Source organism: Arachis stenosperma, chromosome 7 (assembly GCF_014773155.1).
Source record: "Arachis stenosperma cultivar V10309 chromosome 7, arast.V10309.gnm1.PFL2, whole genome shotgun sequence".
Classification (NCBI taxonomy): domain Eukaryota; kingdom Viridiplantae; phylum Streptophyta; class Magnoliopsida; order Fabales; family Fabaceae; genus Arachis; species Arachis stenosperma.
The window spans coordinates 97895-110595 of NC_080383.1; the positions used below are offsets into that span (position 1 = coordinate 97895).

Genomic DNA, 12701 nt, shown 5'->3' on the forward strand with positions numbered 1-12701 from the left:
TTAAAAATTAGGAATATATTTTAATTAAAAAATAATTAAATAATATTAAAGACCGATTAAAGGTTGAATTTTGTCACAAAAAAAAAGACCGATTAAAGGTTGAATTTTGAATTTTGTTGTATAAGTAGGATTTTTCATTGTAAATATAACATTTCGCATAAACCAAACCAAAGCAACTAACGAAGAGAGGGGGAGACGGGCGTAAACGTCGTTGACCCCACAAACAGAATAAAACAGGCTGTGATGGAGCTGTGAAGGTTACATTTCACCGCTCAAGAGTTGTTATGTATGTTTAATGATTTATTTTCTCCTTGCCACATGATATCCTAGCTAGCTGCTTTGTGCTTTCTCATTAGAGGAATCTGGTTCAATTCAGCGGAATAGACGTAGGTGGTGGTGGTGTGGGGTGGCTTCAGCATTACGTAGTAGAGAGACACACATACAGAGAGAGAGATCATGAGCTTCAAAGCGTCGCTTCCAGTGTCGCAGACAAAGTGTAAACTCTTCCATGAAGGATCAGGATCAATTCGCAGACGCCTCTCATCCATGTCACTGAGGATCCAACCCAGCGGCCCAGCTGTTGCATCGTCTTGGTCACTCCCCAGATCCAAGTCGTTCTTGTCGGTGGGTGACTATGCAGGCACCTCCATCAGGAAATGGTGGGAGTGGGGATGGGCTTGGATCCTATCCAGGAAACCCGTCTTCGCCAGAGATCTTGAGATGAACAAGCAAGAAACCCAGATCCTTGGCTCCAACGATAGGGGCACTTGGAGGCACGTTCTCTATAAGCTCCGCTCTGAGATCCGAAGGCTCGTCGCTTCTGTTTCTGATCCCGTAGGCCTTCCTCAATCTGACAGGTCCCATCATCGTCATTCTGTTGCAACTGCAAGCCCCACAACTCAATCTTCGTAGTTACCTTTATCTTCCATCCGCAACCGGAATCACTCCTGCCTGGTCCACATATACCTATAACCATATATGCCTTCTATCCTTCCAATAAATTAGTCTTTGAAGATCCCTCCATAATTCCAATTACTTTTTGTTTGCCTAGCTTGTGCGATTCCTTTATTTCCTATTCTTCTTGCTGTATGTTATTAATTCTTCTTTCTTTTTTCATTCGCTTCATCTATGTATAATAATTCTCTGTTTCTTCATTCTTGTCCGGCCAATATCTGGCTCACACAAAGCTCTGTACCAGATTATATGCATTATATTTATCTGTTGTATAATGGAGTTGTTGAACAAAACTGCTGGATCTCGTTACAGGATTTTTCATTGCAAACTCGTTTCTATCATTCAACCTTGCCGGTTTGGTTTCGTCTTTCCCTCCTTTTTCTTTTGTTTTTGGTGTAAGCTAGCTAGTTGTTATCTAGTTCTAAAAATATTACTGGCTGGAAAGGGTAAAGGGTTTAGATTAATGATTTTCTATTTCCGTTTCCCCTAAATATGGACCGCGTTTTCGATTATTGAAGTCCACCTACGTCCTCTTAAATGGATTCTCTTCATTTTTTTTACGAGAGAGAATAGAATGTGATATCTTATTTTTTATTCTATAAGTGAGACTAAAAATTAATAAAAGAAATAACAATGAATAATAAAATCAAACACTAAAACTATTCAATTTTTTCCTACTGGAGAGGAATCCTCTCCCGTCCTCTCATGTTTTTTAATTTATTTGTTTACTTTATCGTTTCTGTCGGCGCCTAGAATCCAATAGTTTGAAGTTCTGTACAAATGTATTTCTGTGAATGTCAAATGATAATTAAATTTCTTTTAAAGTTTTAATCATACATTGATGAGGATATGGATAAATTACATAACCGTGGATACAATTGTATATTGAACAAAAAAATAAACAAAAAGAAAGTACTTAGTTCTTGTAAACAATAACATTATAACAACAACAACTTAGCAATATGACTCAACATTATATTGTTGAGGAGAATATAACTTTAACTTGTTCTTTTTAAAAGCAAGTGTTATTAATTATCAAAAAGAAAACAATGATATAGTAAGAATTTAAGAACATATACGTATAAAGTTCATAGTTAAAATGATTTTTGAAAGATCACTTATATATATATATTAATTTGATTATCAAAATATCAAACATTTTAAATTAGTTTTGGAAAACTATAAATAAACGTTAAAAAGATAATAATTTAAAATTATATTATTTAACTTAACGTCTATAATTATATATATATAACATTTATAATTATAATTTTATTAAATATAATATTATACATCTATTTCAGTAATAAATAATAAATATAAACAAAAATAAAAATGATAAATTATAACTATTTTTTACTCTAAACTTTGACCTCCAAATATTTTCAAAAATATAATTTTGAGTTAAATTACTTTTTTTTTGTTTGTTGCATGATAACATATGACCCGTCGAATAAAATAATTAATTTGAGGCTCTTATGCAAAACTTGAACTAATATACACGTGATTTTTAATTCGAATTAGATTAATTCGATTTATATAGATATGTATATATGATTTTGATATAACGATATTGTGTTAGGATATTTATGAAATATTGGAGATGGTTTGGTTTAACGATATATTTTATCCAAAAAAAATAATTGTAATTGCACCACCTTATAAAATGATAGTGTATCAAAAATAAATTTAATTATTAAATACTTACAGTTATATCTCTAAAAAACAAAAAAAACTTATATGCCTCATTTTTCTCAATAGTACTAATTATTCGGCCGCAATAAAATTTTAGGAACCTTGCCCTTCTCTCAAGTAAATATTTAATGATGGTAATTTAATCCCAATTAAAGTATTAAGCATGTGGTAAAACAAAAATATTTGGGGAAAAAATTGGCCTCAAGCAATACAAAATTAATTTATTTTGCATTGTTGAATTATCGTTTATTTTATTTTATATTTTTAACTATTACTAAAATAATTGAATAATATTAGTTGTAATAAACATTACATACTTAAATTATGAATTTTAAGTTAAACAAAATAACTTATGTCATTGTCTCCCGGTTAGATTAAATTTTCGTAATGGTCCCTAAAAGATTCACGATTTTAGTTTCTTAAATCCAAAATTTAATATATTGGTTCTCGAGATCTAGTTTCAGGTACCATATTAGTCTTTAGAAACTTTTTAAGGCTGAGTCAATGAATAAAGTACTGAGTTAGCTCTGAGCCTTTGATTTATCATGATGGACATATGGCTAAACGATGTTATTTCATTTTGACGTTTAAACAAGGTAAAAACAAAGATTTTTTGAAGAATGAAGGGAGATAAAACGATTTGCCCATTATATAAACTTTTCTTCGTCTTCTCATTTTTGTTGAGTTAAATCCAAAGTGATCCCTGAGATTCACAAAATGCACCGATTTAGTTCCTGACCTCCCAATTGCACTAATTACGTCCTCCAGATTGTAAAAAATGCATCAACGTGGTCCCTCTCGAATTTTTCGTTCATATTGCTTGCCGGCGGGAGTGACGTGGCGAATGATTGCCACACTGGAGGATGGAAAACGTCGTCGTATTGGCAATCATTCTTCTTCCGCTCCTTCTCGTGCTTCTCCCTCTTCAACCTCTCTTCCCTCAACTCCTCCAAAGTCTTCCTCCCATTCTTCACTTCCCCATCACTATCATCCCCACCGCCCTTCTCATCGGCGCTATTACGAATCTCAAGATACCAAGGCATCTTCACACCTTTCCCTGCTACCCTATACTCTAACCTATACTTCTCATCCTTGGGACCCACCACCACCCCTGAGGACTTCCCTTCTTCTTTCTTCATCTTCTTCTCCTTCTTCCACCCTTCCCTTTCCCCTAACAACTCCTTCCTCTTCTCGGTTTCTCGTACAGGATCGAAAATCTTAATCCCCTCGAACAAGTTAATGTGTCTGTTGTCACCCGAATTCTTCAATTCCGGTTGTTCTTCTTCTTCCTTCCCCTTCTGTTCCTCTGCCTTGGCCTTAATGAGAGGAGCCAAACCCCTGGCGTGCGGAGGCGCTCAAGGCGGAGCTCGGCGTCGCACTTGATCTGCTCGTCTCTGGCGGCTTGCTCCTCGTCGCGGCGGACCTTTTCCCTGTTCTCGTAGTTGTAGATGTTCCACCGCTTCTGCGAGAGAATGTTGAGGCCGCCATGGACTCCCATTTTCGGTAGCTTAACGATTTAGTTTGCTGAGGTTGGAGATTATTGGCTGTGAAATTTGTAATATCGATGAACTATGAGCTTGATGATAGGCCTCTTTCAATTTTTCCAGCGAGAGATACGATATTGATAACAAATTTGCAATACTTTGTTGTGAATTTAGTTTGGAACACGTTGTGTGTCCGCAGATGTAATTGGGAATTCTGAAAACCCTAAGACAATACTGTAAGGGGCTAAATAGTGTCGCCTCTCCATGTGGCTTCCTGCAACCAAGGAGATGGAAGGTGAAAAAAATTCAATGCCGGAAGAACAAGAACAAAAAAAATTAAGAAATTAATTAAGCAAATTAACAAACGAATACAACGCAGCAAGAACATAGCAAAGAGAGGACTCACCTACTAGAATTTCGGCGAGAACGGCGAGAAGCAAAGCAACACAGAAAGACCGCGAGAAGCACCGTAATAGGCAAGAACTACGAGCATCACGGCGAGGAGGGTAAGAAGTTGCTCAGCCAACATAGACAGAAGGGGACGACAACTTTAGAGTTGGGGATGATGGCTTGGGACTCTAGCGTGGCAATCACTCGCCACGTCACTCCCGCCGGCAAGAAATATGAACGAAAAATTCAAGAGGGACCACATTGATGCATTTTTTGGAATCTGGAAGACGTAATTAGTGCAATTGGGAAGTCAGTGACTAAATCGGTGTATTTTGTGAATCTCACGGACCAATTTGGGGATTTAACTCCATTTTTGTCTTATTTAAGCGCCAAAATAAAACAACATTGTTTAGTCCTCTATGTAGAGTGGCAAGTCAGAGAATATTCAACACTGCACTTGCTAATTCAGCGCTAGAAAAGGTCCAGAGATCAATATGGTGCTCGAAGTTGATTGGATCTTAGAGACCAGTATAGTGAATTTTGGATTTAAGGGACTAAAATAGTGAACGTTGTGTATCTCCAAAATCACTTTGGGGATTTGGTCCTCCCGATCATAATTGTAATAAAGATTTAGAGACAATAAAAAATCAGTTCAAATAACACAATATTATTTTATTTAGTACTAATTGATTATGACATTTTTACACATATAAATGTTTTTGTAACCAAGTTTAACTAAGTTAGCACAAGCCCAACAACAAAAAAAAATGTTGATGTGTCACCGCTTTTCCATCTTCATGCTTTTTTAGCATAGAAAATTTTGTTGGAAAGCACAGGAACTTATTGACATAGCACATAAATTTTTGCTGCGAATATATTTTGTTGGTTGGGTGAATCAATTGTGGTCTTTCAAAATTTTCTATATTGTTCATCAAAAATTTTTGTGTTGTGAATCAAAATTTTTTGTGTTGTGCACCAAATTTTTCACACTATGTATTTTGCAAGGTTCTAAAAACCGGTTTGAATTGGCCGGTCGAACCGTGAATCGGTAAGGATTCCGATTCAGTCAAAAGCTATAACCGTCATTTCTAAAAATTGTTATTAGACCGTCGAACCTGTCGAGAACCATCCGGTCAAACCGAATTGAGACTCAACTAGTTTTCAGATTTTTTCTTTAAACGGTATCGTTTTATTCACTAATAAAAAAAAGAAAACGGTGAACCCCTGAACCCTAATCCCCTTCCCTTCGTCAGTAGCATCTTGCATAGTCGCCTCCAAGCTCCTCCCGCCAAAGAAATTAGGCAGAGCTATCGCTAAGACTGGAAGTGAGTCAAGCCAACTCATGAACTAGCTCGAACTTGACTCGTTAATAGCTCGATAAGCTAAATTCGTGAGCTAGTGACCAAACTTAAACTCATAAAATAAATGAGTCAAATTTGAATTTGAATAAACTCAACTCATTGCACCGTAAATTCGAAGTTTCTCCTCATTACTCGTTGTCAAGTTGCTTAGTCGATTAGACCATAGTAGCATACACATTACTCCATACAAATTTTTATAAAAAATTATAAATTTTAAGTCCAGTTTAACACCATACAGTAGTTCGTAATATAGATTAGATGACTATTTCAAAATTACGTATGGAAAATTAACTATTATTAATAAAGGCATAAATTTAATTGAAAAACAAGCCAGCTGAGATATATTATGTGTCTACTTTCACATCAACAGTCAACACATCCAAATAGGCTTCATAGTTCGCCCAAACCATCAACTTCACTCGTGTAAAACTCTACATCCGTAAAATCAAAACCTTTCAAATCCTTCTACTTCGACTATTAACAGAATTCCCCTACATGAAAGTACAGAAAAATAACGACCAACTTGAAACAGCTGTTACGTTGAAACTGGAGTTTACAAAGATCAAAATAACTTTCGCAATCATTCATACAGCACATAAATGCAAACAATTGAGGAGTGTTCATGGGACAGCATCTATGATCCCCCATTCTTCTTGCATGCGAGTGGATCCCTGTGCAGGATAGCAACAAATCTTTTTCTTTATAAAAGATTCATGCTCTATTTTTCTCTTTCTGGATTTTGCTGTACAACCTGTCAAAATTGCATGTAATAATAATACATGAGGCACAAGCATGGAACATGCGAGTGAAATCACAAGCAACGTCACTTTGGTACTTTGTTCATATACATAAATTTATGGAGGGAGTTCCAGTGTTACTATAACTAAAACCTTCCCTCTAAAATACAAGAACCATTTAATGCATGTTCTAGTAGGAACAACTATAAGCAGTCGTTCTTGACTTTTTTGTGATTTCCAACTATTATAAATAAAAGTATGTAGTGGTGGTTTCTCTTGGAGCTCATATCAAATGTGTACCAGAAGCATGAAAGAATTTCTATTTTCTCCTAAAACATTATCCTATATTACTCATTTCTATCAGCAATACAAAGCTAACACTTATTTGGGCTAACTGTCAGCATACAAACTAAGGCGCGACATAGTCTCTTGTTCAAATTGCTTCTCCATCAAGACATGCTCTAATACATTGTTAAGGTGCAGAACCAATGGCCTATATTTAACAAAATCTGACGATAAGTGAGTCACACGCACCCAAAGTTTGGTCATTAAGATATAAGCCCTTTTATATACTTGTTTCTACCATATAACAAAAATTGCAAAAAGGTTTATTAGCAACTTGACTCATATACACCCTAAGTTTATGCCGAACTTCTGCTTGATATCACCAATTTTATGTGAACCACCTTCCAGAGACTGAACAATTATTAATGTTTCACTCTCTGGTTAAATCTGTTGAGGTTAAACCACTTAGTTTGTTAGTTTTAATCAGAAGAAGGGTAGAGAGAAGGGACTCTTTTATCTTTTGTTAAGATGAATTAGGACAATCGGAGACCTTCTCTTGAATTAGGGGTTCCTACTTGTGTGCTGTTTACATCGATCTGGGAATAATATTTTGTTTTCTCAACATGCTTCTATCATCTCTGATTACCAATTCTAACACTATTTTATAAATAATTTAACCCATAATATAGTAAATTTCAAATCCTATCTTGTACCTCCCCCTGATTTTCTTCCTTTGCTGCAAATCTTAAGTTGTTATTTCCATTTATATTGATAACATCATTAACACTTATCAAGATATTTAAACACATCAATCGTAAAATGCACTCATAATGACAACAATGTATGAATATTAATTAAAACATCAAGTGCCAAATTACCACTGAGAAATCAAAGCAATGGGATGTAGCAAACAATGAGGGGAACTATGTTATCCATCTAAGGCATTGATTCACAAATACAGAAGTTTGTTGATTATTAAAGGACATATTAAGAAGTATATAAAGGAAGGCGTATAAGCTTGGAGACTAAGTTCTGCTTTAATCAAAGCCAAAAGTACCTGCACCGATGAGAATCAGACACCTGGTGCATCTCTCATGCTTAAATTCAGGCTGTTGCGCATAGTCCTCCTTCCAATTCCAGCATTGCCTTGCATCATGGCAGCAAATTCACCATAATCAATCCTTCCATCCTAAAAAGTGAAAAGGAGGGCGGGCAGACAAAGCCATTAATATTGCCCCAAAAGAGAGTGAAGCAACTTAAAAATTAAATAATTAGATGCAAAAAAGAATCATGCTTGCCAAATCCACAAAATTCAGGTATGATACTTCAAATGTATTAAACGCATGAAAGAAGTAATGAATCAACTACTTTTGCAAGTGTAAGAAATTGAAATGTAATATTTATTTAATTACCAAAAAATTAATTTAGATGTAATATAATACAAACTTGTATTGCTTCATCAAAACTTAAGGATCTAAACTAAAATATTGTATTAAGACTTCAGATAACATTCTTCTTTTTGATTATAACATGCAAGCATCTTTACTCCGCAGAACATTCAAAATAGATTTCAAAAATAAAAAACAAGGATTGGTCAAGAATGAAGAGTAAAAAGCCAACAATTCCCTAAGCCAGTATATACTACAAGTCAAAATGACTTACATTATCTTGATCAACTTCCCTAATAATATCTTCAAGAAAAACGTCAGTCATGTTATGTTCTATACAAGCTTGTTGAAGTTCGTCAACTGTAATATAGCCACTCCCATCCTTGTCAAAATATCGAAATGCTGCAATGAGATGTTCCTCGCGCTCTAGCTTGTTGAGATGAATTGTTGCAGCGATAAACTCTCCATAATCTATAGTCCCACTATTGTCCACATCAGCCTGAAATAACAAATGTTTCAGCTGGATGGAACACAATGTGAACAAAAGGGAGGAAAATAAAGAAGGGGGTAGGTACACAAAATACAGATGGATAATTTTCATAGAACTATGCCCTACCGCCTCCATAAGATCACGTATTTCTGTATCCTTAAGGGTTGACCCATATCTTCTTAGACCAGCTTTAAGCTCATCAAAAGTAATTGCACCACTGTTATCAGTATCCATAGCTTGAAACATCTCTCTCAAACCAGCAATCTCCTCTTCGGACAAACTTTCAGCAATTACCTATGAAGACAGCATAACAAGCAATTGTAACTGTTTATCCAAAGATAAAAAAATGTATTCAGTTGCCCCAAAAATTCTAGTTCCTTTTGGATTTTGCTCATTAATCATTACTTCATTAGTGACACAGCATGTAATGCTCAAAGACAACTTTGTATCTCAGAACCAAGATATAAAAACTGAAAGAGGAGTATTTAAAATAATAAGTGAAATTATGTAGCCTTAATAAAACAAAATGATAACAGATGAAAGACCATAGAAAAAGAAGAGTGAGTAGAGAAGTATAACGTGAGGTTCATTATTGAAGAAGTGCATAAAATTTTTGTTGACTACATGAGCGAAGAACCAAAATTACATTATATACCAGAATGTGCTTTCTATCTACTTCACAATGAAATACAAGCATACATTCATAACTAAGCAAATACTCAAGAATCCATTAGCTTCACTTACCCGCAAAGCCATCTTCTTTAGTTTGTTCATTGCAGAGAACTGTTTAAGGCGGGAAAGAACAGCAGGGTCCAATGCTCTGTCAGGGGCAACTCCATTTTCACATATCCATGGATGACCTAAACAAATAACATTAACATCATCTCATCTACATGTTATATCAAATCATCTTTTATCTATTACATTAAGGGGATCGGGAGGTTTCAAATCCAATTTTTCTTTTTCAAAAATGTCCTTCGCTTTATCTTCTCCATAATAATGGTTTTACGATTCAAATCTATTTACATCTACAAAATCTAACCAGATCTATTTTTTAAACTTAAATATCATATATTTTATTCTAAAAGTATTAAAGCAAATCAACAGCCACTTTTAATCATGTAGATAAGTGCATTGAAACAATAAAAGCCATTATATTCTCATTATTTGCAAATTTATTCCTCTCCTTTGTTTTATATACCTGACAAAAATATTAGGCTCATGTGTAAAATTGAAGTTTGCTTTCAAAGAAACAAAAAACTTCCAAGTATCAAATATTTTAAAAAGGTGTAGTTCTTCATAGGTAACTCTAAAATAACACGAATAAGGTCTGGAAACAATTTTGGAAGTATGAATAACGGGGAAAAATCAATTTTTTGTGCTTAGCCTCCACTTTATCTACTAAGAAATAACACTCACCGAGCATCTACTAAAAAGAAACAATATCTATTGTATGCGTATCATGGTGAACCTTGTCTATAATTTATAGTACTTTAGCAGAACAATACGTGAACATACATAACACTTCATGAGCTGTCAACCGTTCTGAAGGCCGAGAACACAGCATCTTTCTAATCAGATCTTTAGCACTATCAGAAATTAAAGGCCATGGATCAGAGTCGAAATCTATATGCCCCTTCAAAACAGCATCAAATATACCCTGCTGGGTTTCTGAATTCCAAAAGAAGAAACTCAGTGGTGTCACAGATCATAAACTGAGGGAGAGGAGATAAAAAATAAAATAAACAAAGGTGTCACCACTCAGAAGCACCAAATACCTGCCCAAAACGGCGGCACTCCACTAAGTAATATGTATAGAATGACGCCCGCTGTCCACACATCTGCTTCGGGGCCATAATGCTTGAGGAGAACCTCAGGAGCAACATAGTACGGACTGCCAACCACGTCAGTGAATACTTGACCTGAGGCATTAAGATTGAAGGGTATGTTATGTTATGGTGTTCCCCAGTCAGTAACCTACTAATAATTATGAGCAAGGTAAGTTGGAGAAAAGAGTAAATAACAAATTGGTATTTAAATACATCAGGGTACACTTGAGGATAGTCAGCACTCAGCAGCATGAAAAAAAGACCAAAAAGAAACAAGCATTGATGATATATTAAATGTGCCTGCCTAAGGTACAAATCTTTGCAATAAAACAAAAGTAATGTTGCAAAAAGATAAGTAGAAACATAAGAAGGATACATAAAGATGGAAAAACGTTTCAGTATGATGATATTATAAAGTGAAAGGCACAGAAAGGACTGGTTGTTACCTGGTTTGAAGAAAACAGAGAGGCCAAAGTCAATTGCTTTAAGAGAGAAATCATCATCCTTATTAACCAACAAGAAGTTTTCAGGCTTAAGATCTCTATGCATAACCCCGAGGGAATGGCAAGTCTCAACAACTCCAACAATGATTTTGGTCAACTCAGCAGCCTTCCTCTCGGTGTAGTGGCCCCTTTGGATGATGCGATCAAACAACTCACCCCCAGAACAAAGCTCCATGACAATATGGACGTAGAGAGGATCCTCATAAGCACCCTTGATGGTGACGATGTTCTTGTGACCAGCTAAATGGTGCATTATTTGAATTTCTCTCCTAACGTCTTCCACGTCCTCCTTGGAAATCAACTTCCTCTTGGAGATGGATTTACATGCGTATTCGATGTTGGTGGAATTCTCGGTGCATAAATAAGTGGTGCCAAATTGGCCCTGACCCAGTTTGCGGCCAAGAGTGTAGAGATCACGAATGTTGTGAGTCTTATGACCCAGGACATAATAAGCTTGGTTGTCGGGGCCTCTGCGCATGATGGTGTCCTTCTTGAAGGGTAGATTTCTCTTGTTGTTGTTGATGTTGTTGTTATTGTTGTTGTTGTTGTTGTTGCTGTTGTTGTTGTTGTTGTCTGCTGAATTGGGATTCTGCTTGGGGAGGTGCTCTGAGTCGGAGGGGTCAGAAGGATTGCTGCGCCTGGAGGGGTCTTCGGGCTGGCTGAAGCCCTGAAAATATTTTCCTCTCAAAGATCCACGGCATGTGTTGCCCATCAAACAATACGATTCTGTATTACGCCCGTTTCCTCATCCAACAATCTCTCATCAGTTTCTCTTATGCGCTAAGCTGCTGTGCTCACGAGTCACGATCAAAATCCTAATAATCACAATCACAGCCATACGAATCAGAGATCAATTCATTTTTAAACACGTAGCTGGATTTTTAGATAAATAAATAAAGGAAAAACTACGACAGCAGTAGCAACATCAACAACAAATAGAATCCAAATAACCGTACCAGAACAGGCAGAAGGTGAGGATGGAAAAGGAAAGAGGACGAATGGATAATATTAACCTCTCATGCTTTGTTTTCCATTCAATTCAATTCATTTCTCTCCTGCAGCTCCGACAGATCTTCGGAAAATAAGTTTTTCTTTTTCTCTTTTTATATTTGGGTTATTTGTTAATTTTAGGATGGATATGGTATTTGACTATTTGTATATTTGTAGCGGTTCCTGCCGAGAAACATCGGAGGTGGTCAGTGCTGACCAGCTGCGTCTACTGTAGAATTTTCAATTAAATATCACGCGTCTTTCTTTTTCTCCTTAAAACAAAAATTTGTCCCTGCCTTGAATTTTTTTTAAATAAAAGTTGAAATTTATAATTTTTAGGTAGAATACTTTAATTTTTAATAATTTTTTAATAAAAATTTAGATAATTTTTCTTCTGAGATAGATTAATTCTTTCGTTCTTTTTAACAAAATTTTTAATATATACGTTAAAAAATAAGTCCTTAATAAATAAATAAAAAAGTAGAAACTAATATTTTTCACCCAATAATCAGTTAATAATTTTCTCTTTTATTTATAATAACAACTCAAATCTTTAATCTCTGTTTACTTATCATTTTGTTAGCTAATTATAGTC

The 12701-nt window shown here is 35.4% G+C and overlaps 3 protein-coding genes across 5 annotated transcripts; 1 reads left to right on the forward strand and 2 right to left on the reverse strand.

The window, feature by feature from the left end:
• The first annotated feature begins 167 nt into the window (after positions 1-167).
• On the forward strand, positions 168-1282 carry LOC130940691 (uncharacterized). The gene has a single exon (XM_057868904.1). It carries the CDS (start codon positions 457-459, stop codon positions 910-912), a length of 456 nt encoding a protein of 151 aa, XP_057724887.1. The 5' UTR covers positions 168-456; the 3' UTR covers positions 913-1282.
• Positions 1283-3404: 2122 nt separating this feature from the next.
• LOC130941100 (uncharacterized protein C5E4.10c-like) lies at positions 3405-4147 on the reverse strand. The gene is given in 2 exon segments (XM_057869492.1): positions 3405-3994; positions 3997-4147. Coding segments are annotated over 2 exon segments (741 nt in total).
• Positions 4148-6197: 2050 nt separating this feature from the next.
• Positions 6198-12319, reverse strand: LOC130941576 (calcium-dependent protein kinase 26). 3 transcript variants are annotated; one of them, XM_057870133.1, is made up of 9 exons: positions 12073-12313; positions 11060-11931; positions 10563-10706; positions 10303-10455; positions 9529-9644; positions 8911-9078; positions 8569-8793; positions 7964-8095; positions 6198-6635 (listed from the first exon to the last, which is right to left on the reverse strand). In XM_057870133.1, exons 2-8 carry the CDS (start codon positions 11826-11828, stop codon positions 7979-7981), a joined length of 1692 nt encoding a protein of 563 aa, XP_057726116.1. In that variant the 5' UTR covers positions 11829-11931; positions 12073-12313; the 3' UTR covers positions 6198-6635; positions 7964-7978. The 3 variants fall into 3 exon arrangements, with proteins under 3 accessions (XP_057726116.1, XP_057726115.1, XP_057726114.1); XM_057870132.1 differs by having other exon boundaries at positions 8569-9078; positions 12130-12319; XM_057870131.1 differs by having other exon boundaries at positions 8569-9078.
• Between the last annotated feature and the right edge of the window lie 382 nt (positions 12320-12701).

What these genes read in the sequence shown, in the direction of transcription:
- LOC130940691 (XM_057868904.1), top strand. Translation starts at nt 457, where the DNA reads ATGAGCTTCAAAGCGTCGCTTCCAGTGTCGCAGACAAAGTGTAAACTC.
- LOC130941576 (XM_057870132.1), bottom strand. Translation starts at nt 11,828, where the DNA reads ATGGGCAACACATGCCGTGGATCTTTGAGAGGAAAATATTTTCAGGGC. An exon ending in CTCTGTTTTCTTCAAACCAG is followed by an intron (nt 10,707 to 11,059) that starts GTAACAACCAGT and finishes TTAATGCCTCAG; the next exon opens with GTCAAGTATTCACTGACGTG. An exon ending in GGGAAGTTGATCAAGATAAT is followed by an intron (nt 8,096 to 8,568) that starts GTAAGTCATTTT and finishes TTCACTTTTTAG; the next exon opens with GATGGAAGGATTGATTATGG.